This window comes from Glandiceps talaboti, chromosome 20, assembly GCF_964340395.1.
Source record: "Glandiceps talaboti chromosome 20, keGlaTala1.1, whole genome shotgun sequence".
Taxonomy (NCBI): domain Eukaryota; kingdom Metazoa; phylum Hemichordata; class Enteropneusta; family Spengelidae; genus Glandiceps; species Glandiceps talaboti.
In genome coordinates, this window is record NC_135568.1 from 19,338,292 (window position 1) to 19,362,709 (window position 24,418).

General features: G+C 36.8%; 1 protein-coding gene across 1 annotated transcript; it reads right to left on the reverse strand.

Annotated features, from left to right (window-relative positions):
• Positions 1-6,793: 6,793 nt before the first annotated feature.
• On the reverse strand, positions 6,794-19,806 carry LOC144450643 (spectrin alpha chain-like). The gene is made up of 4 exons (XM_078141288.1): positions 19,761-19,806; positions 19,276-19,386; positions 18,910-18,987; positions 6,794-6,922 (listed from the first exon to the last, which is right to left on the reverse strand). Exons 1-4 carry the CDS (start codon positions 19,800-19,802, stop codon positions 6,794-6,796), a joined length of 360 nt encoding a protein of 119 aa, XP_077997414.1. The 5' UTR covers positions 19,803-19,806.
• Positions 19,807-24,418: the final 4,612 nt, after the last annotated feature.

Genomic DNA, 24,418 nt, shown 5'->3' on the forward strand with positions numbered 1-24,418 from the left:
CATACAAAATGCTCAAAAAGTTTGTTCATCTACTACAATAGGAACAGTTTTCACTAACAACAAATAATACTGTAGTTCAGTAAGCTCAGAATGGTATACATGTAGGTACAATGAACAAAGTCAATTTTTACAGTAAAACTTTATAACATAATGTCATAGCTGTCATCTAGTCTCAATAGACTTACTCTACATTCCATGGCTTGATTTCTCAAGGCATCAATGACGGTTCTGTATGCTATCAAGTCTGACATCAACACTTCATGTTTCTTCAACAAAGACTGTCAAATAAACCATACAAATATGTATTTTACCAAACTGTTATATTAGATTAGATGTATCCACCGTTGTCTTAAAAACAGACAACCTGCTACAGCAGTGCAGCACATAAAATGAGGATTTACTAATATACAACACAAACCTGGTCAGTGGTAACAATTCCAAACTTTCTCACTACATTTTGGCTTCTGTTTTTACCTAATCATAGTATAGACCTGCATAATTAGCTGCATAAATTACTCCATCATTTACCAATAACTTGTTATACATCAGTAGCAATGGACAATGAACAACAAGCTACATGTACAAAGTCCACTACTATATTCAAAACATAACAATTTCCTCAACCAAACAAAAAAGACAATGTCAGATTACTGACTGTATGCCTACCTCTAAAATCATACATTTCAAGATTAATATCAAATGTCAAAGTTTTCCTCAATTTCAACCAGAGCAATGAAGGATGAGGTAAGGATGATAGATTGTTGGTTGCTTCTACATCAGAACTTCACGTTGTTACTGGTGTGCCTCTAATATCCAAATTTCAACTTACAACCAATTACAGTCATCGCAGTAATTTCCCGGACAGCAAACTACTGATGTTGCCAGCTAATTAATGTACAATAGAGTTCGATCGACAATTACCGAGACACATGTTTATATTGTAACTGATGTCGCTGCATCCTTAGGCCTTTCTTGTTTATTAGAACAGTGGGGTAGCGCCACGGGTGAATTCATAAAACTTTGTCCGGAAGAAACCATTTCATGTACAGGTTATAAGTTGGCATAAACATATTTGTATTTATATACTCAACTTTACTATCACACTTTGGTAAGCTTGCTAATCTTTATTTAACACCATCAATGTGTAAAAAAAAAACCCATCAAAGTCGGTAACTAATCATAAATATTGTTATTATGATTGCAGATGTACCACACTGCCCACCCCTTCAATGAATCGGCCTTCCATGTAATGTTTATGAGGTTCACTCAAACCATGTCTTATACTAGCTGCAATAACTGCATGTAGCGTGTAGTGACGTGGTTTTAAGGGTTCTATCCTCTGTTTTTGTGCCTTTTTTCTGTTCCAATGTTTGACTGGAAGCAATCGCTAGAATTTCTCTAACGGCAATGCAAATAGAAGCAATCACCCTGAAAACGTGAGCACGATGTCAGTGTACTACGTCACCTTTCAAAATGTTGCTACTTTTTGGTTTTCCTCATGGTCGAATTGTCGAACCAAACTTACGTGAAATATTAGGAGGCTAAGACATGTTAATTTGTTATTTCAACCACTGTATTGCCCAGAATTTAACACGTGTCAGATATATTTTCGTCATGTGAAAAGATACCTTATATTAGAGCACACGATGTCTTCGCCAACATATTTACAGAAACTGCTATCAAAGAAGTTGTTGCCAAGACAGCACCGTAAATATTCTCTTTTTGTGGATTTCCTTTGTATTGACTCTTGGTTATAAGTCTAATGCTACATTTAGGCCGACATATGAGCCTCACAGCCATAGAAGTTCAAACACTATGAGCACTGGAGGTACATGTATCTGTGAATATATCATTTGTGTAAAAGTTGTTATTGATGTCTACATTTTAGATACTTGTTCTTGGGTTTTAATTTTACGATATTTCTATCTTGAAGTTTTTCAGTGCCATTTGAATGTGAATGTACTCAGAAAAGTAATGGAGTAACTGGGGGAACCCGTCTCATTTTACATATGCAAGTCAGATGGAGTAACGTAATTAATAAATGCAGGTAGTTCTAAACATCACTTATTACGTACAATTAGTGTTCAGTAGGATTTTTTTTTCGTTTGGTTTACTCATTGACAAATATTTCATAGCAGATGACTGATGTGCAATGTGAAATTGATAACATATATTGTGTCATTTCACCAGTGCAGTACATGTTTGGAAGTTGAGTATTGCGTGAATCATTTTTTACTTTTCTACCAGTGAATGTCTACACCACACTAATTCCTCTGAAGATTTTGTAAATTAACTCAATCATTGGTCACTTAAAATAAATTAAAGTAAAGACGATACGAGATATTTGATACATACTGATATTGTTATACATTGTATGTACAGTAACAGACATGCACACAGTGCACAGATCACATACGAAAGTGCAAATTTGCCACCATAACAACGAAAGGCTTAGCATTTGAAGTATTTCGGAAGGCACAATTTGCCTGCTGTCTCGTTGCGATATTAGCAGTTTGTTCATCATTTCCATCACTCCTACCTGGCTTACTAGCCGGAGAAAAGAAATTAGTTATCTGTTGTTTACTCATACTGAAACCGGCAATGGTTCTCCGCTGTGTAGGCTATCTGCTGTACTATATTGGCATGTCAAACTATCATGATTTGAGAATTAGAGACGTTGAATGACAGGAGCAAACGGAGTAGCGAATAAAATCTAAAAACCAGAAAATGGCAAAATTATGTCGAAATCAAAGGCTTGCCAACAGTCATGTAGAAGAAGAATGATCCTATCAAATTTGTCTACACGGTTCATTGCTATCTAATGGAAGTGTCAATCAAAATTAATGTCAACAACGTTGTCTATCTGTATGCTTTGATACATTCAGAGCCAGAGTACATCAGTCCAGACTATGTCAATCGGGATATTTAGTCTACAATGCGAAGTATAAATTACTTGCAAGTGTGACCTTCAAATGTGTTGGTAAAAAATTACCGGCAACTTCTTAGGCTAGTTACTTTATGAATAGCGTTTCAAGAAAACGCATGCATGCATCTTTTTTTATACGGTGATACCGTGACCTAGGATATTTCTATACACATCTCAAAAACTTTTTTGTTCTTATACTCATGATACAGCAAGCAGTCACGCCATTCAGAAAGTATATGTACTTGAAATTTGTTGAGCCATTTGTGTAAACATTGTAACATAAATACAGAAACGAGTTTCTGCTGAGTCAGCATGTGTCCACATCAGTTACAAAACACACACGTGTCTCGGTAATTGTCAATTTAACTCTCAATATTGCTCACTAATTAGCTGGCAACATCGTTAAGTTGCTGTGCGGGAAATTACTGCGATGACTGTAATTATTTAGTTTTTGTCTTACTTTAGCTTCAACTTCATCTTTACCATAGTCATCGCTACTCACAATACGTTCCTTCTCCTTCATCCAGGACTCTGCTTCTTTGGCATCAGCAAAATACTGGTGTACTTGTAAGGAGTAGTCTAAATCTTGTTTACGTTGGTATGCTTTGTCCTACAACAAATCACAGTCAATATTTTCATTATTACTTCTTTGTTAGTATAGAGGCTATCAGTGCCTCCAATTCTCAAGATTTCTCTTTTTCAGGGTCAGTTCAATGAGAAATCATGAACCAAAAGTTGTTCATGCAAATGAGTAAACCACCAATTGTTAGAATGATGTCAACAGTGTAGTAAGTACCATCCTGATATGACAAATGTACCATAATTGGGCATTCCCCCTGTAAACATTAACTTATTATTGGCAAATTCTGAGATTGATTAACAAAGACATCATATGATGTTAATGACTGTGTGGCTGGCTATGTTTTAATCTGAAATTTTATCTATCTCAGTATCTCAGACAGCTAGACATGAGAAGAGATTCAAAGTCATATCGCTTACACTACTTTTTCACATACAACCTTGACTTTCTGTTCTCAGTAGTTGAGTAATAGAAATATGAATTGTATTCCTTCTCATACACATAATTTAAAGATTTCTCGATAACAATTATATCAACAATTGAATGGGACAGTCTGACCCAGAAATAGCTTCAGCATACTGAATTCAAAAATTGGGGGTTGCACAATACGAGTTGGTGACAGGAAATATTGATTAGTGCCTTCGTATTGTTGCAGTATGTTTAAAGGGTTCATTTATTTAGACAAAATTTAAACAAGAAACAAGTCATTCAGAATGACATAGTCCCCACTATGATTGGGTTTTAAAGAACTGGCAGTTTATGTTGTCATTTTCTTGATATCACTATTCTGATCACTAATGATCGAACACAACGTCAACACTTTTTTTTCCTTTTTTTTTGTAATTTAAGGTATTTTATTGGATGTTATTTGTAAAGATATACATGTCATGTTACATTCCAGTTCTCAAAAGAGCAATGTTTACATTGCAATCCATTACCATTTATGATACATATGGAATGAGGGGGGTCCATTTCTTTAGAAAAGGTATGAGTTTGTGGTTTTTCTTTGCGATAAAGTGTTCATACTTATAAAGTAGTTTAAATTGGTTGTACAGTTCTCTGAACACAGGAAGGGATTCCTTTCTTTTACAGGAGTAAATGTATTTTCTAACTATAAGGCTTATGAAATTGAGTAAAAGTGTCTCATCTGGGTCTGACAAAATTAGGCAGATTTTGCTAGGAACAGCCCTTAACTTAAGTGCTTTGCCCCATACAGTTATTATTGCTTCCCAGATACCAATAGTGTGTTTACAGTTGTAAAATAAGTGTTCTATGGTCTCTGAGACCGCATGACAGAAGCTACAGAGGTTTGTGGGGAACTTTACTGGGTTTAATTTGTACAGTTTCTCGTTTGTGTACAGTATATTATGCAGAATTTTAAACTGGAACTCTCTTGATTTGCTATCGACTGTGACTTTGAGAATTTGTTTAATACATTTTATGCCATTGCAGTAGGCCAACTCCCAGGTCTCTTTCAAGTTTCTTTTCACTGCTTGGTTTGGTAAATTTTCTGTCGATGAGTTCTGACTTTAGTTTGTGTTTTGTGATTATCCTCTATAGGAGTTGCAATACCTGATATGTTCATGCAGACATCATCTATATAATCATCTATATTCTTTAGATTTTCTGGAATCGCATGTAAAATGCCTATCCACTTTAGTTTGAAAATGGGGGATAGTTCAGAGAGTGCCAGCTCACGCCATGGTATAATTCCATTTTCCATATACAGATCTGAAATTCTCATTATACCATGTTCAACAAATTCTGGATAGTAAATTGACATTCCCCCTATCTTTATATGTTTGTTGTTCCAAATTATTTGATTGAATTCTCCATAGAAGTCCTCTGTCACACTGGCCCACGACTCCATACATTCCTTCCAAAAGGGTGTACATCCACCAATAATAGGTAGGGTGTTTATATTGTAATTACATTTGAAGATCAATTTTCCTCCTATTTTCTCTAATGCTTTTTTCACAAATGTTGTCCAGGGTTGAGTGAAGTCAGGGTTCAAGAACTTCTTTATTAGGATACGTTGTTGTTTTTTCATTATGGTCAGGTCTGGTACCCCTAGTCCACCTTAGTCCACCTTGGCCCACCTCCCCTATCAGGGTTTTCCTTGCAACTTTGTCCCGTCCATCCCAGAGGAAGTTGAAGATCAACTTATTTATGTTTTGGAGAACATCTTTTGGGAGCACAGCACAATTTAATATATATGAAAACTGAGACACAGCCAAAGTTTTAATGAACTTTCACAAAAAGGGAAAGTTTTCTTGTTTTCCAAGTGTTTATGACACTTTTCATTTTATTTAGTGCTGTTCTACTATTTAATATTTCAACCTCCCTCTGGTTGTACGCGAAATAGACTCCAACAATTTTGACAGGGGTGGTAGGCCATCGTACCCCAAACTTTAACTCCCCTCTCCCCTTCCATGGGCCAAGCCACACCCCTTCCGTCTTCTCTGTGTTAACCTTCAGACCAGAGCACGACTGGAATTTCTTTAACACTTGAAATAGCACCTCAACGGATTTTTCACAGGTCAAAAAACAAGTCAATCAAATCATCCGCAAATGCACTTTCTTTCATTTCTATATCAGCACACTTTATGCCATGGATATCTCTGTTGGTTCTTATGGCGACTAGCAATGGTTCAAGAACTAGTATAAATAACATTGGCGATAAGGGGTCTCCTTGTCTGATCCCACGGCCTAATTTAAAATATCCAGTGCTATACCCATTGTTCATCACACAGCTTTCTATATTATTATACATTGCCCTTATCCAGCCGATAAATCTAGGGCCAAAATTGTATCTCCGGAGTACCCTGTATAAAAATTCCCAGTCTACACTATCAAACTCTTTTTCGAAATCAATTGCCAAGAGTATAGCCGGGATCTCAAATTTGTTGGTAAAATGAAAAATCTCGTCAATTAACCTTACATAGTCACCTATGTTTAATACTCCCCTTTACAAAAGCATTTTGGGAAGAGCTAACAATGTTTGGGAAGAGCTTTTGAAGTCGTTTTGACAGGGATTTCGACACCAGCTTCATATCAACATTAATTTAAGGATATTATTGGTCTCCAGTTCTTCAACAATTGTCTGTCCTGACCCGGTTCTTCAATTAGTGTAACTATACTTTGTTTCTGTGAGACTGAGAATTCCCCTACATTTTGTACCTCAATGGCAGTGTTAAAAGAGTCCATTACCAATTTACTAACTAATGGCCAGAAATGTTTATAGAATTCTACAGTTAACCCATCGTTACCAGGGGATTTGTTCTCCCTCATGGTGCCAGTGTACTGAATACTTCTCCTGGAGATAGTGGTGACTCCAAGAGGGTCTGTGCATCCATGTCAAGTTGGGGAATATTTGGGTTATCAAGTATATTCCTACATTCCTCCTCATCAAAGGCCTGCTTTGAGTATACACAACATCAACACTTTAAAAAAAGGTATATGAGGCTGTTATACTTTTTTGACGACGCTGAAGAATGCTAGTCGAAAGTCTGCAGCATCGTGTACAGTGTTTTTGCTAAGGTTTGGGAACCCCGGTAACAGAAAGGGGAAAGAGGTAAAACTGGTAGTGCTTCCCATGCAATGTATCATAGTTTAGGTGGGGAACCCCGGTAAAATGATGTGGGAACCCCGGTAGATTTTACCTACTTACCGCCCTTAAATAAAACACTGGTGTAATTCACATGTACTGTACATGCAGATATCAATGTATAGTTTTTTCACCTGTTGTCAGTTCACACTTCGTCTTTATAAATAGTCGAGTATTTGTCATTATTGTAATTAATGGTCGTCTACATTGAAATTTTAATACTTCATTCATTATCTTTGAAATCAATACGCCCATGTGGGCAGAAAATGAAAGTACAATTATTAAAGTGAGTGTGTGTGGGGGTCAAGCATTTGCATATCACTGATACATGTTATGAACAATTCTTGATCTAAGCACCACTAAGAATGTTCCCATCAAATTTTAACCCAATCTACTCAATAAATTTGGCATTATTTATAGATTTTTGACCAAAAACACACTGATTAGATTGTCATGTCATTAATATTTCTTAATATAAATACCCTGAAGAACGTTCCAACCAAATTTCAGTCCAATCTGTTCAGTAGTTTTGGAATTAAACATTTTTCACCAAAAAGACACATTTTGAGACCTAATTTGCATATCACTGATGGGATCATCTGATCCTGAACATTTCTTAATTCAAATGCTCTAAGAATGTTCCCATTAAATTTCAGGCCAATCTGCCCAGTAATTTTTTAATTAAAGGTTTTAAGGTTTTTGACCAAATATCGTGTTTTTTTACCCAAATCACATCGGTAGTAGGATCATTTTGATTTGATCAATTTCCCAACTAGACACCCAAGGTAATATACCCACCAAATATCATGGCAATCGGTCCAGTGGTTTTTGACTTTAAGTTGTTTACACACAGACAGACAGACAGACAGACAGACACTTTGCCATGCCTATAGCACTACTATGAGGTTATTACCTGACATCCCCTCTTCGTGCAGTTTCTATAATGTGACACAAGTTGTTAGATGAGTATCATGTTACGGAAACTTCACAAACGTTGATATAATGGATGAAGAGTTGATATCGGGAAATAACCAATTTATCATATGCCTATGCCCAGGAGTTCAAAGGGAAATTATGAAAAATATAAGAGTACTACTTGCTATGCCATTCACTTCATGTGTCATGTGACCTGTTTATCAGGTGACATTCATATACACATACATGTAGTTCGCTGACCCTGCTCAACCATCATTAATTTTCATCAGATTTCGGTGTAACTTTCCATAATCATTTTGAAATACAATATTGGTATTAGAGTAAGTTCTCTAAAAGTTTCAGAAAATGCTTTAATATTGTTAATAAAAGTAGATGGTTGGCTGACCGTGAGCTTAACTACTGCATGCTGTACGATAGTGTGGTATGGGTAGCATACAGTGTCAGTGGATGGCTAATACACACAGCCATACGTGTGCCCATGATACCATTGCGAAATGTATGTACTGTGTTGTTGTGAATTTACGATCATAAATAGTATCATTTGGGTATGGATATTTTGTCAAAATTTCCTTGTTTTGAAAATTCCAGTGCTGTGGGATACGCGATATCCCTGACGATCAGCCTCCATTTTATTTAAGTTGTTTATGTTCAGAATCGACATGTTTGTCCAATTAGAGATGTGTTTTCTGATGACATTTAACATAAATGTCATGACGTTTAATGTGAATATCATTGACGTTTAACATCCCATATCAGATATTTCATGTTAAACATCTCAAGGAGTGATTGATATGGGCATAGGTATATGATAATGAATAATGTTTTTATGTTTTGTCTTGAGAGCTGTAGGTTTAGATGACTGATTCTTGCACTTTTAGTACAGTTCACAAAGCAAGTCAAAAATGTGGACCAAGACTTTGATGATTGACTGACCAATTTTGCCATGATAGTAGTTTGTTGTTAGTTTGTCTGCTTATTATAAAACCTATCTCACATTCTCCCACCTTCTTCATTAAAGAGCAATGGGTGTGTGAAAGGTTTTCACATTTTTTCTACGACTTTGCTGACCTCCCAAGACAAAAAATAGAAAACATGTAACAGGTGCAAGACTCCTCAATAGGATAAACATCTGAGATATTGATATAACAAGCAGTCGATCATCGGAGATGACTCCGTCCCCGCAATGGATATTTTCAGGTGATTGCCACCTGCAGTCATGGTAGTGTGATGTATAAAATTGTATGAAATATAGTGCCAATGGCACTGTAGGACAACTGTTTAATTGACTGAATATTGCATACATTTTTTTTGAATGTTTATTTATTTGTCTACTAATCTATGTTCATATACATTAGGGAGCCTTCAGTACTTACAGAAGGGGGAGGGCCGGAGAAATCACACATGGTTAGTTAAGTAAAACATGACCCTCCCAAATTCTCCATTTGTTAAAAATGACCCTCCCCTTTGTCCCATTTTGTAAAACATGACCGTCCCCTCCCCATGACAACTGAACGTTAATCAATATTCCCAGGGGTGAACAAATCAGTGGTCCTGCTGAAAGAATTAGTGGTCCCTGGTCCCGCTAATGTGAAACATTAAATCTTGCCTATGAATCTATATATTCAGACTTACACCACTTTTAGTTGAACAATACACAATTTATAATAATAAATACAAAGTTGACATGCTTGGTTTCAGTCAATTGACAATTCTATTATATTTGTAATTATTATTTTTGAGGCATCGATGAATCGAAAAACATTGAATGGCGACTTCACTTGGATTTCACAAATGATAAGAAATTTGACAGAAATATGTGACAAGAACATTGGAAAACAGTTTTAGTCATGATTGCAGTATGACGACAAAAGTTGTACTACGTTTTGTCAAAATTGTCTGGAAAACCCAGACATTGCAAGCAAATCATCACAAGTGTACAAAGAAACTGACTACTTCAAAGTTGATCCTATAAAATCTCACGAAAAAACAAGTCATTGAAAATGACATAGTTCCCGCTATGATTGGGTTTTAAGCAACTGGCAGTTTATGTTGTCATTTTTAAAACCTGGTTAATGCTGTTTGGCCTCTTATGGTTGTTTTTGATATCACTATTCTGTTCAAGCATGTCTGAGTTATGGCTTTGGACATGAAAACTGCGCCAACTAAATGGCTGCCAGGCAACCATATCGGATTGTATCACAACGAAAATGGATATGCACATGTATGTCACAGAACACTGTGCTAATACCAACTTTGAATGAGATCTGTTCAAGCATGTCTGAGTTATGGTTTTGGACATGGAAAATTCGCAAACAAACCATATCAGATTGTATCACGACGAAAATAGATATGCACATGTATGTCATAGAACACTGTGCTAATACCAACTTTGAATGAAATCTGTTCAAGCCTGTCTGAGTTATGGCTTTGGACATGAAAAATCGCAAACACAATGGCTGCCAGGCAGCCATATTGGATCACATCACGAGAACAATGAATATGCACATGTATGTCATAGAACACTGTCCTTATAGCAACTTTGAATGAGATCTGTTCACGCATGTCTGAGTTATGGCTTTGGACACGGAAAATTCGCAAACAAAATGGCTGCTAGGAGGCCATATTGGATCGTATCATAAAACAAATTGACGTGCATATGTATAATGCCATAGTATGTTGCTCCTGTACCAAGTTTGAAAAAAATCGGCTGCGGACGGATGGACGGACGGACGGACGGACAGACGTACCCAATCCATAAGTCCCCGTCCGGACTTCATCCAGCGGGGACTAAAAAACTACGAACACATACATTGCCTGACTAGAGGGAGTCCGTGTGACTGTGTCGAGATAAAATCAAATTCACCAGTCGTCGAGGCTTTGGAAAAAAAACCTAGGAACACATACATTGCCTGACTAGAGGGAGTCCGTGTAACGGTGTGGAGATAAAATCAAATTTGCCAGTTATCGAGGCTTTGGCAAATATCATATCACAGTGCTAAAAGAGATACTTCATAGACTATCATTTCATGAAAGGGGTTCTACTATAAATCATTTGAAGCTCCTTTATGAATAAAAACAATAATACAAACAATGCTGACAGAATGATAGCAAATAAAATGTTTCATTTGATACATTTGAATTATTATACATTGAAATTATTATTCTTCGTTGTCTTCCTAATTCTTGTGTCCCTAAACCAGTATTAGTAATGATATGAGCCACATGTGTGTTGAGTGTTATCTCCTGTCTAGACGAGGTCAAATTTATGTGGTCCGCCCCAAAAATCACTGGTCCCGGACTTCGGACAAGTGGATTTGTTCACCCCTGATATTCCCATCATATGTATACTTGTATCACAGTCCGTGTTTTCTATTACATTCAAAACCAAATCATTGCCGTTGTCACTACCACCACCATCACTACCACCACCACCACCACCACCACCACCACCACCACCACGACCTACTTTAAAATTGAATGTATTTGGAACAATACAATTTTTTTATGCCTTTATGCCCAAGCACTGTCCTGCACATCACAAGGACCTGGAGGTAGTAAAGATGTCGACTTTAACATAAAAAAATTTGAAAGTGTGCCCATTTATTCAATTGTCTATCAATCCCCGTTATCTTCGCAATATGTGATCATTTGGCTGTTGCTATGGGCGTAGTCTCGTTGCTAGGCACATTTGCATGCATTTCTTGAATGTTTATTCATTTGTCTTTCTATTCCTGTTATCTTTGCAATATACGTTATTACTTGGCTGTTGTTATGGGCACAGTCTTGTTGCTACGCAGATTTACATACATTTTTTGAATGTTTATTCATTTGTCTTTATATTCCTGTTGTTATTTTGCAATATACATGATTATTTGGCTGTTGCTATGGGCATGGTCTTGTTGCTAAGCAGATTTACATACATTGTTTGAATGTTTATTCAATTGTCTATTAATCCATTATCTGTGAAATACACAACTGTTTGGCTGTTGCTATGGGCATGGTCATGGTTGCTAGGGATATTTGCATACAATTTTTGAATGTTTACTCACTTGCCTACCAGATGTTGTTATTTGACCAAAATATACTGCCATTTGGTTGTTCCTAAGGGCATGTTCATGGTTGCTGGGGAAATTGTGTAAAAATATTTTGAAGAAAATCTGCACTTACAGAAACGTCTCACCAAGTTTCAGTCTCACTGACCAAGTACTTTGTGAGATATAAGTTTACGACCAAAAATGAACATTTGTACACCTAATTTGAATATCACTCATGGAATCATTGTATACTTAACATTTCTTCATCCATACATCCCTAGATGCATTCCCATTACATTTCAGTGCAATCTGCTCAGTAGTTTTGGAATTATTCATTTTTGACCAAAAAGACACATTTTTAGCTCTAATTTGCATATCACTCATGGGACCATCATGTGCTGAAAAATTCTTAGTATAAACACCCTGAAGAATGATTCACCCAAATTTAATCCCAATCTGCCCACTACTTTTGGAGTTTAAGGTTTTTGACCAAAAATCACATTTTTTACCCAAATCACCATATTTGTTTTACCCAAATCACACACAGGTGATAAAATCATTTTGAATTGAGGTATTTCCCAACTAGACATGCAAGGTAATATGCACCCACAAGATATGGCAATCAGTACAGCAGTTTTTGACTTAAGTTCATTTACACACACACACACACACACACACACGCACGCACGCACGCACGCACGCACGCACGCACGCACACACACACACCCACACACACTGACTGACATACACAGAGACAGACAGATAGACAGACAGAGACACTTAGCAATGCCTATAACACTAATGAATCTTATCAGTTCAGTTGTGCTAAAAAAAATGAAACGATAAAATGGAATGGAGTGCCCACTAGTCAGCATACATGACATAACATAAGAAATGTACAGGAATGACATTACCTTGTTAGCACTATTGACGAGATTCAGGACGTCACCTTTCTTCATGGACGCCTCACAAGGACTCTTCTCGACATAATCGTTCACGGCAAGTACACATTCCTTGCCTACCAGTACATCATTACCAATGGGTTCTTCTTGTTGCTGTACCATAAACAATATAGTAAGAATTTAGCAATGTGCTAACATATTTACAAACCTAATATTCTGGGAAATACTATATATACATGTACATACAAAATGCTGAAAATGTTTGTTCATCTACTACAATAGGAACGGTTTTCACTAACAACAAATAATACTGTAGTTCAGTAAGCTCAGAATACATGTAGTACAATGAACAAAGTCAATTTTTACTGTAAAATTTTATAACATGACAAAGCTGTCATCTAGTCTCAATAGGGTGATCTTATAGCACTACTGTACCTTAGTTAAGTTGTGCTAAAAAATCATATCATCGCACCATTTTAGACAACATTTCCTGACCAGAAACATTTTTTTTGCAGCCTACTGAAAATCAATCTGATTAAAATCCAATGTAGATGTCGGCTAATCGTGCATTGCTATCTTACCATCGTTATTTAGCTTGAATTGACCTTCGTAGTACATGTTTACAATTTTTAGCCTGATCGCCTCCTCTACATCTGAACACGCCACCATGCAAACGAACAAGCCATTGAGAGAGACATAGTCCCCGCTATGATTGGGTTTTAAGGAATTAGCACTACTCTGATCACGCAACAACACTTGTGAACCTAAATCAAATAGACTTAGATATGTTGTGTCTGCTTGTCGGACATGGAACATGCCTACAACAATAAAGGATTGGTCGGGTATGGGGGATCATATCAATATGAAAATGGATATGCAAATGTATGTCATAGAACACTGTCCTAATACCAACTCTGAATGAGATCTGTTCAAGCATGTCTGAGTTATGGCTTTGGACATGGAAAATTCACAAACAAAATGGCTGCCAGGCAGCCATATTGGATCGTATCATGACGAAAATGGATATGCACATGTATGTCATAGAACACTGTCCTAATACCAACTTCGAATGAGATCTGTTCAAGCATGTCTGAGTTATGGCTTTGGACATGGAAAATTTGCAAACAAAATGGCTGCCAGGCAGCCATATTGGATCGTATCACAATGAAAATGGATATGCACATGTATGTCATAGAACACTGTCCTAATACCAACTTTGAATGAGATCTGTTCAAGCATGTCTGAGTTATGGCTTTGGACATGGAAAATTTGCAAACAAAATGGCTGCCAGGCAGCCATATTGGATCGTATCACAATGAAAATGGATATGCACATGTATGTCATAGAACACTGTCCTAATACCAACTTTGAATGAGATCTGTTCAAGCATGTCTAAGTTATGGCTTTGGACATGAAAATTCACAAACAAAATGGCTGCCAGGCGGCCATATTGGATCGTATCATGACAACAATGAATATGCACATATATGCCATAGAACACTGTCCTAATACCAACTCTGAATGAGATTTGTTCAAGCATGTCTGAGTTATGGCTTTAGACAGGGAAAATTCACAAACAAAATGGCTGCTAGGCGGCCATATTGGATCGTATCATAAAACAAATTGACGTGCATATGTATGCCATAGCATGTTGCCCCTGTACCAAGTTTGAAAACAATCGGTACAGGCATCTCCAAGAAACGGCTGCAGACGGATGGACGGACGGACGCACGGACGCACGGACGGACAGACGGAACCCAATCCATAAGTCCCCGTTCCGGACTTCGTCCGCGGGGACTAATTACTGCTCACAGAGTCTCACAACCAATCAGGCTGCGTCTTACTTGTCAGTGGCATACACGATAAATGTACACATCGAATATCAACAAACATTGAATATCAACAGAAAGTCCAGTAATTGAACGCGTAGGCGTTCCCTGTAGTAGGCTTCTCCTCGAACGTAATCAGGTTGCGTCTTACTGAAGACAGTTTGTAGTGTACGCAACACCATGCAATGCACAGGGTTCATACACTTAAAAGTATAATTTTGAATGACATCTAATTGTCTGATGTGGACGAGAAGAAATTAACAAAGGTTCCCATAACATGTCACAAAACATTTAAAAGACAAGCGACACTAATCAAGACGTTTTAAAATCACGTTTGCACGCTAAGATTAAACGGAGAAACCTCTGTCCTATCCCCGTAGTAGTCGTTTCGTCAAGCTGGTGCATTGATCTTGTAAGATTTGAGTCACAGCATTCGTATAGTCTAATTCAGACATATCCAGAAAAAAAATCAAAAACTAAACTGTGTCCTCATTATTGTATGTTTTGATGTGGCTAAATTTAAAGGTCACCAAAAACTTTTTTTTTCTTAAAAAACGTCATTTACGTAATGCAATTTCGCTTAATGTATAATTGATTACGTTCAGCCCTTGCGTCTTAATGTTTATATACGGCCACGTGTTGAAGAACATCGTGATTTCTCAACTCAACTTGACCATTTAGGAATGTTACTGTACTGACAAACATAAAAAAAGTAGTTTATTCCCATTTATCGACAACATGAAAGTCAAAACCGCACTTCCACAACCCGGAAATTGAACTGCACTTCCCAAGGCCCTAGTATTGCCATGCGTGAGCTTGTAGTATGTCGACTTGTGCGCCAAACTTGTAACAATTTCTAGTCGTGGTTGGTGATACTTGATACTCACTACAATGTTACGATTACCTTACTAACAGACCTACTGTTACCCCCGGGACTTTTACAATATTATGTCGCTGAAATGACGACTGGACTCGGAGTAGCAATAGCCAAGATCGAAACAAACATTGCGGCGCCCATTCAACTAGCTATGCATAGGTACGGTCTGTGGGCAAAGTTTCTTGTGGAACGATCGGTTGACTGTCTGGGTTTAATCAGCGTGATTCACCGTGGTGGTGAAAGACTTTGAAAATATTTCGCCATTTCACATTTACGAGACTCAGTGTATAAATCATAGAATGGGTGGCTCAAGCACAGACATGTCGTTCGTCAATATTAATCGATCACGATCATTTTCCAGGGTAGGGAGCATTTTTCCAGGGTTTTCCAGGACCGTTCGAACCCTGAATGCAATGCAAAGCGACCGAAATTTTCACGATAAGGACTTTTTTTTTTAGAAATTATATCTTAAATTTCCTCTTTTCTGGATTCATATAGCACAACTGTGCACTCCCTGTGGCAAATATTGCTATGAATCGTACAATACTTCAAGCCTACTGCAGAAAACGCGTAGGCGTTCGCTGAGATAAACATTGACACTAGGGGGGGGGGGGGGGAACCATTCCAATGTAGCTAACATGTACATAAGACGAAATGCATAGAGGTACATCTAAACAAGAATTCTTTAATTACCGTATATATATATAGCAATACAATCACTGAAATTTTTTTCATATTTGAAATACTTCGTACGTTGTCGTTTCCGTGTGTGCACAAATAACGGCATGTAGTAATAGTAAAGGTAGGTCCACGTCCACTGAGCCGTTGTACTTCGGCTCTGGAAGTTCAATTACTGGACTTCCTGTTGATATTCAATGTTTGTTGATGTTTGATGCGTCGTGTATGCCCCTGACAAGTAAGACGCAACCTGATTGGTTGCCTGTGTCTTAGTGAGCAGAAATTCGTTTGCATGGTGGCGTGTTCAGATGTAGAGGAGGCGATCAGGCTAAAAAATGTAAACATGTACTACGAAGGTCAATTCAAGCTAAACAAGTCATTGAGAATGACATAGTCCCCGCTATAATTGGGTTTTAAGGAATTATCACTACTCTGATCACGCAACAACATTTGTGAACCTAAAACAAACAGACTTAGATATGTTGTGTGTGCTTGTTGGACATGGAATATGCCTCCAACAATAAAGGATTGGTTGGGTATGGGGGATCATATCACGATGAAAATGGAGTCTGAGTTATGGCTTTGGACATGGAAAATTCACAAACAAAACGGCTGCCAGGCAGCCATATTGGATCGTATCACAACGAAAATGGATATGCACATGTATGTCATAGAACGCTGTCCTAATACCAACTTTGAATGAGATCTGTTTAAGCATGTCTGAGTTATGGCTTTGGACATGGAAAATTCACAAACAAAATGGCTGCCAGGCAGCCATATTGGATCGTATCACGACGAAAATGGATATGCACATGTATGTCATAGAACGCTGTCCTAATGCCAACTTTGAATGAGATCTGTTTAAGCATGTCTGAGTTATGGCTTTGGACATGGAAAATTCACCAACAAAATGGTTGCCAGGCAGCCATATTGGATCGTATCACGACGAAAATGGATATGCACATGTATGTCATAGAACACTGTCCTAATGCCAACTTTGAATGAGATCTGTTCAAGCATGTCTGAGTTATGGCTTTGCATGGACATGAAAATTCGCAAACAAAATGGCTACCAGGCAGCCATATTGGATCGTATCACAATGTAAATGGATATGCACATGTATGTCATAGAACACTGTCCTAATACCAACTTTGAATGAGATCTGTTCAAGCATGTCTGAGTTATGGCTTTGGACATGAAAATTCACAAACAAAATGGCTGCCAGGCGACCATATTGGATCGTATCATGACAACAATGAATATGCACATGTATGTCATAGAACACTGTCCTAATACCAACTTTGAAAGAGATCTGTTCAAGCATGTCCGAGTTATGCCTTTAGACAGGGAAAATTCGCAAACAAATGGTTGCTAGGCGGCCATATTGGATCGTATCATAAAACAAATTGACGTGCATATGTATGCCATAGCATGTTGCCCCTGTACCAAGTTTGAAAAAAATCGGTCCAGGTATCTCCAAGAAACGGCTGCGGACGGACGGGCGGACGGACGGACAGACAGAACCCAATCCATAAGTCCCCGTTCCGGACTTCGTCCGCGGGAACTAACTAAACACTACATCGATAATATTTTCAGGACAGATGCACTTAGGTATCACAAATGTATGTACCAAGTTATAATGAATTTGAAGCATGCTTAGGATATTTATCAAAACCTAATCAGATCTTGCCATTACCCTACGGAACATGTCTACAAAATTTTGTTTGAATTTAGCCAGTAATTTTGTAGATGGTGATATAGACACACACAAACACAAACAAACACACAGACACACACACACACACACACACACACACACACACAGATACACAGACTTTTCATCCCTAAAATATAACATTCTTTACGGAAGGTGAAGAGATAATGTTAGACAAATATCAACATGAAAACCTAACCACTAATACTTTAACCATTACAAGATTGCCTATGGAACTAAAGGTAGGTTCTTTTAGCGGCTGTAACTAAAATATTGACATGAATTCTGGCACATCTGGCAAAAAACTATAACAAAGGTTTTTAGTATATAACACTACATAACTCAGTTTTCTTCATTGTTGATCTGCTTACATAACACTCATGAATGGTTAAAGAAGCAAAAACAGTGATGGACCTTTCAGTCTAGTATAGCATTTTCTAAGACATCACACATATTTCATTTTAATTATCTACCTTGGATTCTACTAAGACTTTGTAATATTTTCAACTTGTCTATACCAAACCATTTTCAATACACTGAGATTTCTCATAGATTTCATATAATATAAACTTAGTCTTTCACGACCAATCTTCTCACAGAAAATGTGAAGCCAATTTTGCCTGTACAAGTTTCTTTTAAAATAACAAAGAATGTTCATTTATGTCTTTATGAGAGTGATAGTACCATTTGACATGTTGGGAGAATTTTACCTTGTATGAAGGATCAATTTTATTGTCTACATATTTCCAGAAGTAAACTAACTGACTTTTATCAGGACTTGGTGTTTGAAATCTCTGAACAAAACAAGGGTGTCAAATCTACTTACAGTATCTCTACGTTCTGAGACATCTTCTGCAGCATAATGTTCACTTTCTACAAGTTTAACGGCAAAGTCAACATGTGCCTGTAGAATAAAAACAAAAGAATTTACTATATCTGCCACAGGGTATTTGTACCAATTATGCTAAGCATACATTTTGCACACTGGAAGTATACATCCAATAATTCTTTTATTATTTTTACACATCATGACAAATTTACTTAGTCATATTCATCATGCAATAAATAATTACCATGATATATTACATTGTCTTTGAGTATGTAATCTTTGATTTCATTTCTATATTCAAAGTTTTGAATCCAATATTTCCATCCGTATGAAAAGCAATAAAATTGAACTATTTTCACTCACACTGATCTCTTCTTCTTGTGCTGCAAGTGATTTTTTAAAGTCTTCATGTTTCTTAATCAAAGCTTCCACACTGTCCAAGGAGTCTCCAAGATCTTCATTGGCTAAGAAAGCCTGCAAAAAACAATAGTTGTGATCATCAATTCTTTTTTATTTCTGTAGTAATATGTAATAATTATGTAATATGTAGTAAAAGTTATATGAGGACCAAAACTAATGTTTGTGTATAATTCTTATCTTCAATAGTACTTGTAAACATGATTTACAAGGAATTGGCAATATGTAAATACTACAAATGTGTCTGTGATAGGCAGGAATTGGACTGATGTTGATAATTGACCCTGAAGGTCATGGCCAAGAGTCAAGGTCTCAAATGATAGCTTGCATGATAAAATGAGTATTGCGAATGGACATATAGATGGAGCCCATTTGTATCTAGTTTCCTCCTTCAAGGGACTAATGAATGAATGAAGTCATTTATTAGTTACCTTTTTCTCCAGTATTTCATGGATCGTGATCATCTCTATCATTTCGACTTCTGTAAAAAAAATATAACATTCACCATTATACACATCATATACTATCATGTAGCCCAAGTCTAGTTCCACCCTAGTGTCAGTGTATAGCCCTCACTGGCGAGACTATAGTCTTGCTGCTAGACGTTCGGGCTTTCTTTCGATGCTATAACTATAAGCGAACGAAGTTCGCATGTGAGGGCTTGCCCGAACAGTCTAGCGAATGTCATTTTCAGACCGGACATTCCATTGAGATTACGATAAGCGGTGGGTTGGGCCATATATGCATATATATATATATTTTAATATATTCAATCTCTGCATGCAGGTGTTGACAAACACATTTATGTCATTACTATGTCTTATCAGTTTATGGTAATTGTGTTTGATGAGTGTGTAGACGTTGTCATTCACACATTTTAGTTAACGCATTGGTGGTTATTTTTACAAGCCCCTCCTTAAGATGAATATGCATGAAAATTTAGCTATTGTCCTCTGTTTGTGCTTGTCGCTAATACGGTTCTCTGATTGGCAGTTATTTATATCCTGATGACATTTGCTAGACCTCGGATGTTCCATCCTCGATAGCGTTGTTCGGCTGTGTGTCATATTTTATCGGAAGAACATCCGAGGGCTAGCTGATAGACTAGCGAGACTACAGCCACCACAGTGTACAATAGGATTAACATCATCTCACTATTGTCCTTATGGCAAGCAGTGCACATCAGTGTGTCAATTTAGTCTTGTTATTTTTGTATTTTTTTGTGAGACAGTTGTGCTATTGTAAGACTATTTGAAGTAGTTCACAAACAAGCTGCATCAAAATCTTGTTTACTTGTCATGACAATAATTTTAAGTTGATTCTACATTTTAAATTGAAAGGTACTCTTGTACTGAATTTATGATACTCTTGTCGGTACATCTACATTGTTATATATAGGCATAAAAAAATTAATTGTTTAGTTCTGGTTACTTGACCCCACCAACATTTTTTTTACGTATTCAAGAAAAAAATAATACAATCGCAAAAAATTGTGAAGTCTCACAAGAAACAGTAGATGTGGAAATTGACATCAACTTAAAAAGACTATATAAAACTGGTCTTCCAATCTGTAATGGTTGTATATCTGATAGGAAGAAATCAATAACACAGAGACCATTTGGAAAAACTGAACTAGACACTCACACATGAAAACAAATATGATAAAATAAAATAAACAAGTTATTGAAAATGACATAGTCCCCACTATGTTTGGGTTTTAACAGTTTCCTCTGGGTCAAAAAATTTACTAACCATGGCATTGGGCTAATTTGCCTCAAAATTTATTAGCCAAACCAGACTTTCAATTAGCCAAACTTTTGCAATAAAAATGAACTTATATAAATAAAGACAATAGCGCAAACTTGTATGTTTTTACTGTTTATTTACATACATTTTTCATGTCATGTTGGCAAACGTACGGTTCTCATCTTTGCTTCAAAGTTGTAGCTCCAGACATCTAGGTTTTAGTCAGTTCTCATTGTAACTATTTTCTAAATCTCAATGTGCAGTGTGACCTGTGAAATTTGAATATGACCCATCGTATGCATAACGTTTCAGCAGTTTCATGTGCCCCATGACCATTTCCTGATGTGGAGAGCACGTCCTGGGTAGTTTAGAAACTACGCGATATTATCATAACTTATCCACATGATTGGTTACGCACGGCCATTACGGCAAGGCATCTTCCCTCACGAGTGAAGCGATGATCAAATGGACCACATCGTTGGACAGTCTCTCCTGAAAACTTCACTTAGATAAATTCAAACTGCCACGTCACCATTTCATTCTCACTAAAACTGATTTTTTTTCTTTTTGAGCTTCGTTACTAGATCGAACGTGAATTTACTGTTCACTACTGTTCACTACACCATTCTCTTCGTCTGAGGTGAACATGGTTTGCACATTATGTATCAGTTTTATCAGTGTTAACAGTTCTCCTCAGATCAGCGACACAAAATTTGGATTAAACACTTTTACAACTGTATCTCTGTCAAATTGAAAGTTTGCGCTGTCGTTCGTACTTCATGTCACGGAACTCAGTTTGATATGACATTTATTTACATTGCTGATGTAACAATTTTATGATTTGAGGAACGTACAATGTGTGCACTTCCTTCTAAATGTAATACAATGTAGTTTAAATTACGGATATTCCACGTTGTGACAAAGAAACCACAAGCATTACGCATAGATTTTCTGGTGCCCTATTCTAAATTGGCTTCGCAAATTTGACTAATTGTATCAAAAATATTCTCGCCAAATGCTGATTTTATTCGCATTTTACGATTTTGCGAGTGGGCAGCGGAAACACTGGTATTAACGAACTGGCAGTTTATGTTGTCATTTTCAAACCTGGTTAATGTTGTTTGGCCTCATATGGTTGTTTTTGATATCACTACTCTGATCATGCAACAACACTTGTGAACATAAATCAAACAGACTTAGATATATTGTGTCTGCTCATTGGACATGGAACATGCCTACTCATGTTGTGTCTCCTCGTTGGACATGGGACATGCCTACTCTTCAAAATGACGTCATGGAATAAACCATTCAACATGAAAACTGCGCCAACAAAATGGCTGCCAGGCAGCCATATCGAATTGTATCACAACGAAAATGGATATGCACATGTATGTCATAGATCACTGTGCTAATACCAACTTTGAATGAGACTTGTTCAAGCATGTCTGAGTTATGGCTTTGGACATGGAAAATTCGCAAACAAAATGGCTGCCAGGTGGCCATATTAGATCGTATCAGGAACAAATTGAGATGCTTATGTATGCCAAAGTATGTTGTCCCTGTACCAAGTTTGAAAAAAATTGGTCCAGGCATCCCCAAGAAACGGCTCCGGACAGACAGACGGACACATGGATGGAACCCAATCCAGACTAAAAATCAACCTACCCACCTATTCTAAAATTGAGCGTAATTGGAAAGCATAACTGGAACCACAAAGTTTTTTATTAGGCCTAAATCAGCTTAAAAATAGATTTGCTAATCCCCAATTGTAACTGAAACAATATTTATGTATCCAATTGTAATATTAAATTTGTCATTCTATTATATGATAAAGAGTTGCTGAATAACTGGATTATTTCATTTACCAAGAATAATAACATCCAAATAAATTTACAAAATAAAAACACAAGTCTATACAGTGCAAAGATTGGTCAGTGGTATTGCTCAAAGAAATTTTGTTTGACTTTCTCCCAACTTGTACCCTCTCGGGAGAAAAAGGATTAAAAAGATGTGACGAATTGGTTAATTCAATGTAGGAAGGAACATTACAATATCAATTCAAATTTTGCATCTCAAATAGAAATACTATGTAAGTAAACTGGCAAAATTCATTTTAGCATTATAAAGTCAAGATTTTGATGGAGGCAAGGTTTAGTATGACTGTTACTGCTCACGATAACAATAATAACATAATATGACAAAAAATAACAGAACTCGAGACAATTTTTTAAAAAATACCACCAATCACCTTGTCGCACAACTGTACATTTTTTAAAAATGTTTATCCATATGGTAGTCCATGCTAACAAGAAGTGTTCATTTGTTGAATGACTATCCAGTTGCCTATCCTACCATGTTGCTATCTTTACGATATATGCTATCATCATGTTGTTAGATATATTCACATATATTTTCGAATGTTTATTCAATTGTCTATTAACCCTCGTTGTTATCTTTGCAATATATGTGATCATTTGGCTGTTGCTGTGGGCGTGGTCTTGTTGCTAGGCACATTTGCATACATTTTTTGAATGTTTATTCGTCTCTATTGCTATTGCTGTTGTTATCTTTGCAATATACATGATTATTTGGCTGTTGCTATGGGCTTGGTCTTGTTGCTAGGCAAATTTACATACATTTTTTGAATGTTTATTCAATTGTCTATTATTCCCTGTTGTTATCTTTGTGAAATACATGACTGTTTGGCTCTTGCTATGGGCATGGTCATGGTTGCTAGGGTATTTGCATACATTTTTTGAATGTTTACTCATTTGCCTACCAGATGATGTTGTTATTTGACCAAAATACACTGCCATTTGGTTATTGCTAAGGGCGTGGTCATGGTTGCTAAGGCCAATTTTCTCAAAATGTTTTGAAGAAAATCTACAGAATAACACTTTCAGAAACATCTCACCAAGTTTCAGACTCGGTGACCAAGTACTTCTTGAGATATAAGTTTATGACCAAAAATGAACATTTGTACACCTAATTAGTAATTTGCATATCACTCATGGAATCATTGTATGCTTAATATTTCTTCATCCATACATCCCCAGATGCATTCCCATTAAATTTCAGCCCAATCTGCTGAGTAGTTTTGAAATTATAGATTTTTAACCAACAAGTCATTGATAATGACATAGACCCCACTATGATTGGGTTTTATGGAATTATCACTACTCTGATCACGCAACAACATTTGTGAACCTAAAACAAACAGACTTAGATATGTTGTGTCTGCTTGTTTGACATGGAACATGCCTACAACAATAAAGGATTGGTCGGGTATGGGGGATCATATCACGATGAAAATGGATATGCACATGTATGTCATAGAACACTG

Coding starts and splice junctions, on each gene's coding strand:
- LOC144450643 (XM_078141288.1), bottom strand. CDS start 19,802: ATGATAGAGATGATCACGATCCATGAAATACTGGAGAAAAAG. Junction 19,387..19,760: donor ATGAAATACTGGAGAAAAAG/GTAACTAATAAA, acceptor TGTTTTTTGCAG/GCTTTCTTAGCCAATGAAGA. Junction 6,923..18,909: donor TCTCAGAACGTAGAGATACT/GTAAGTAGATTT, acceptor TACTCAAAGCAG/GCCTTTGATGAGGAGGAATG.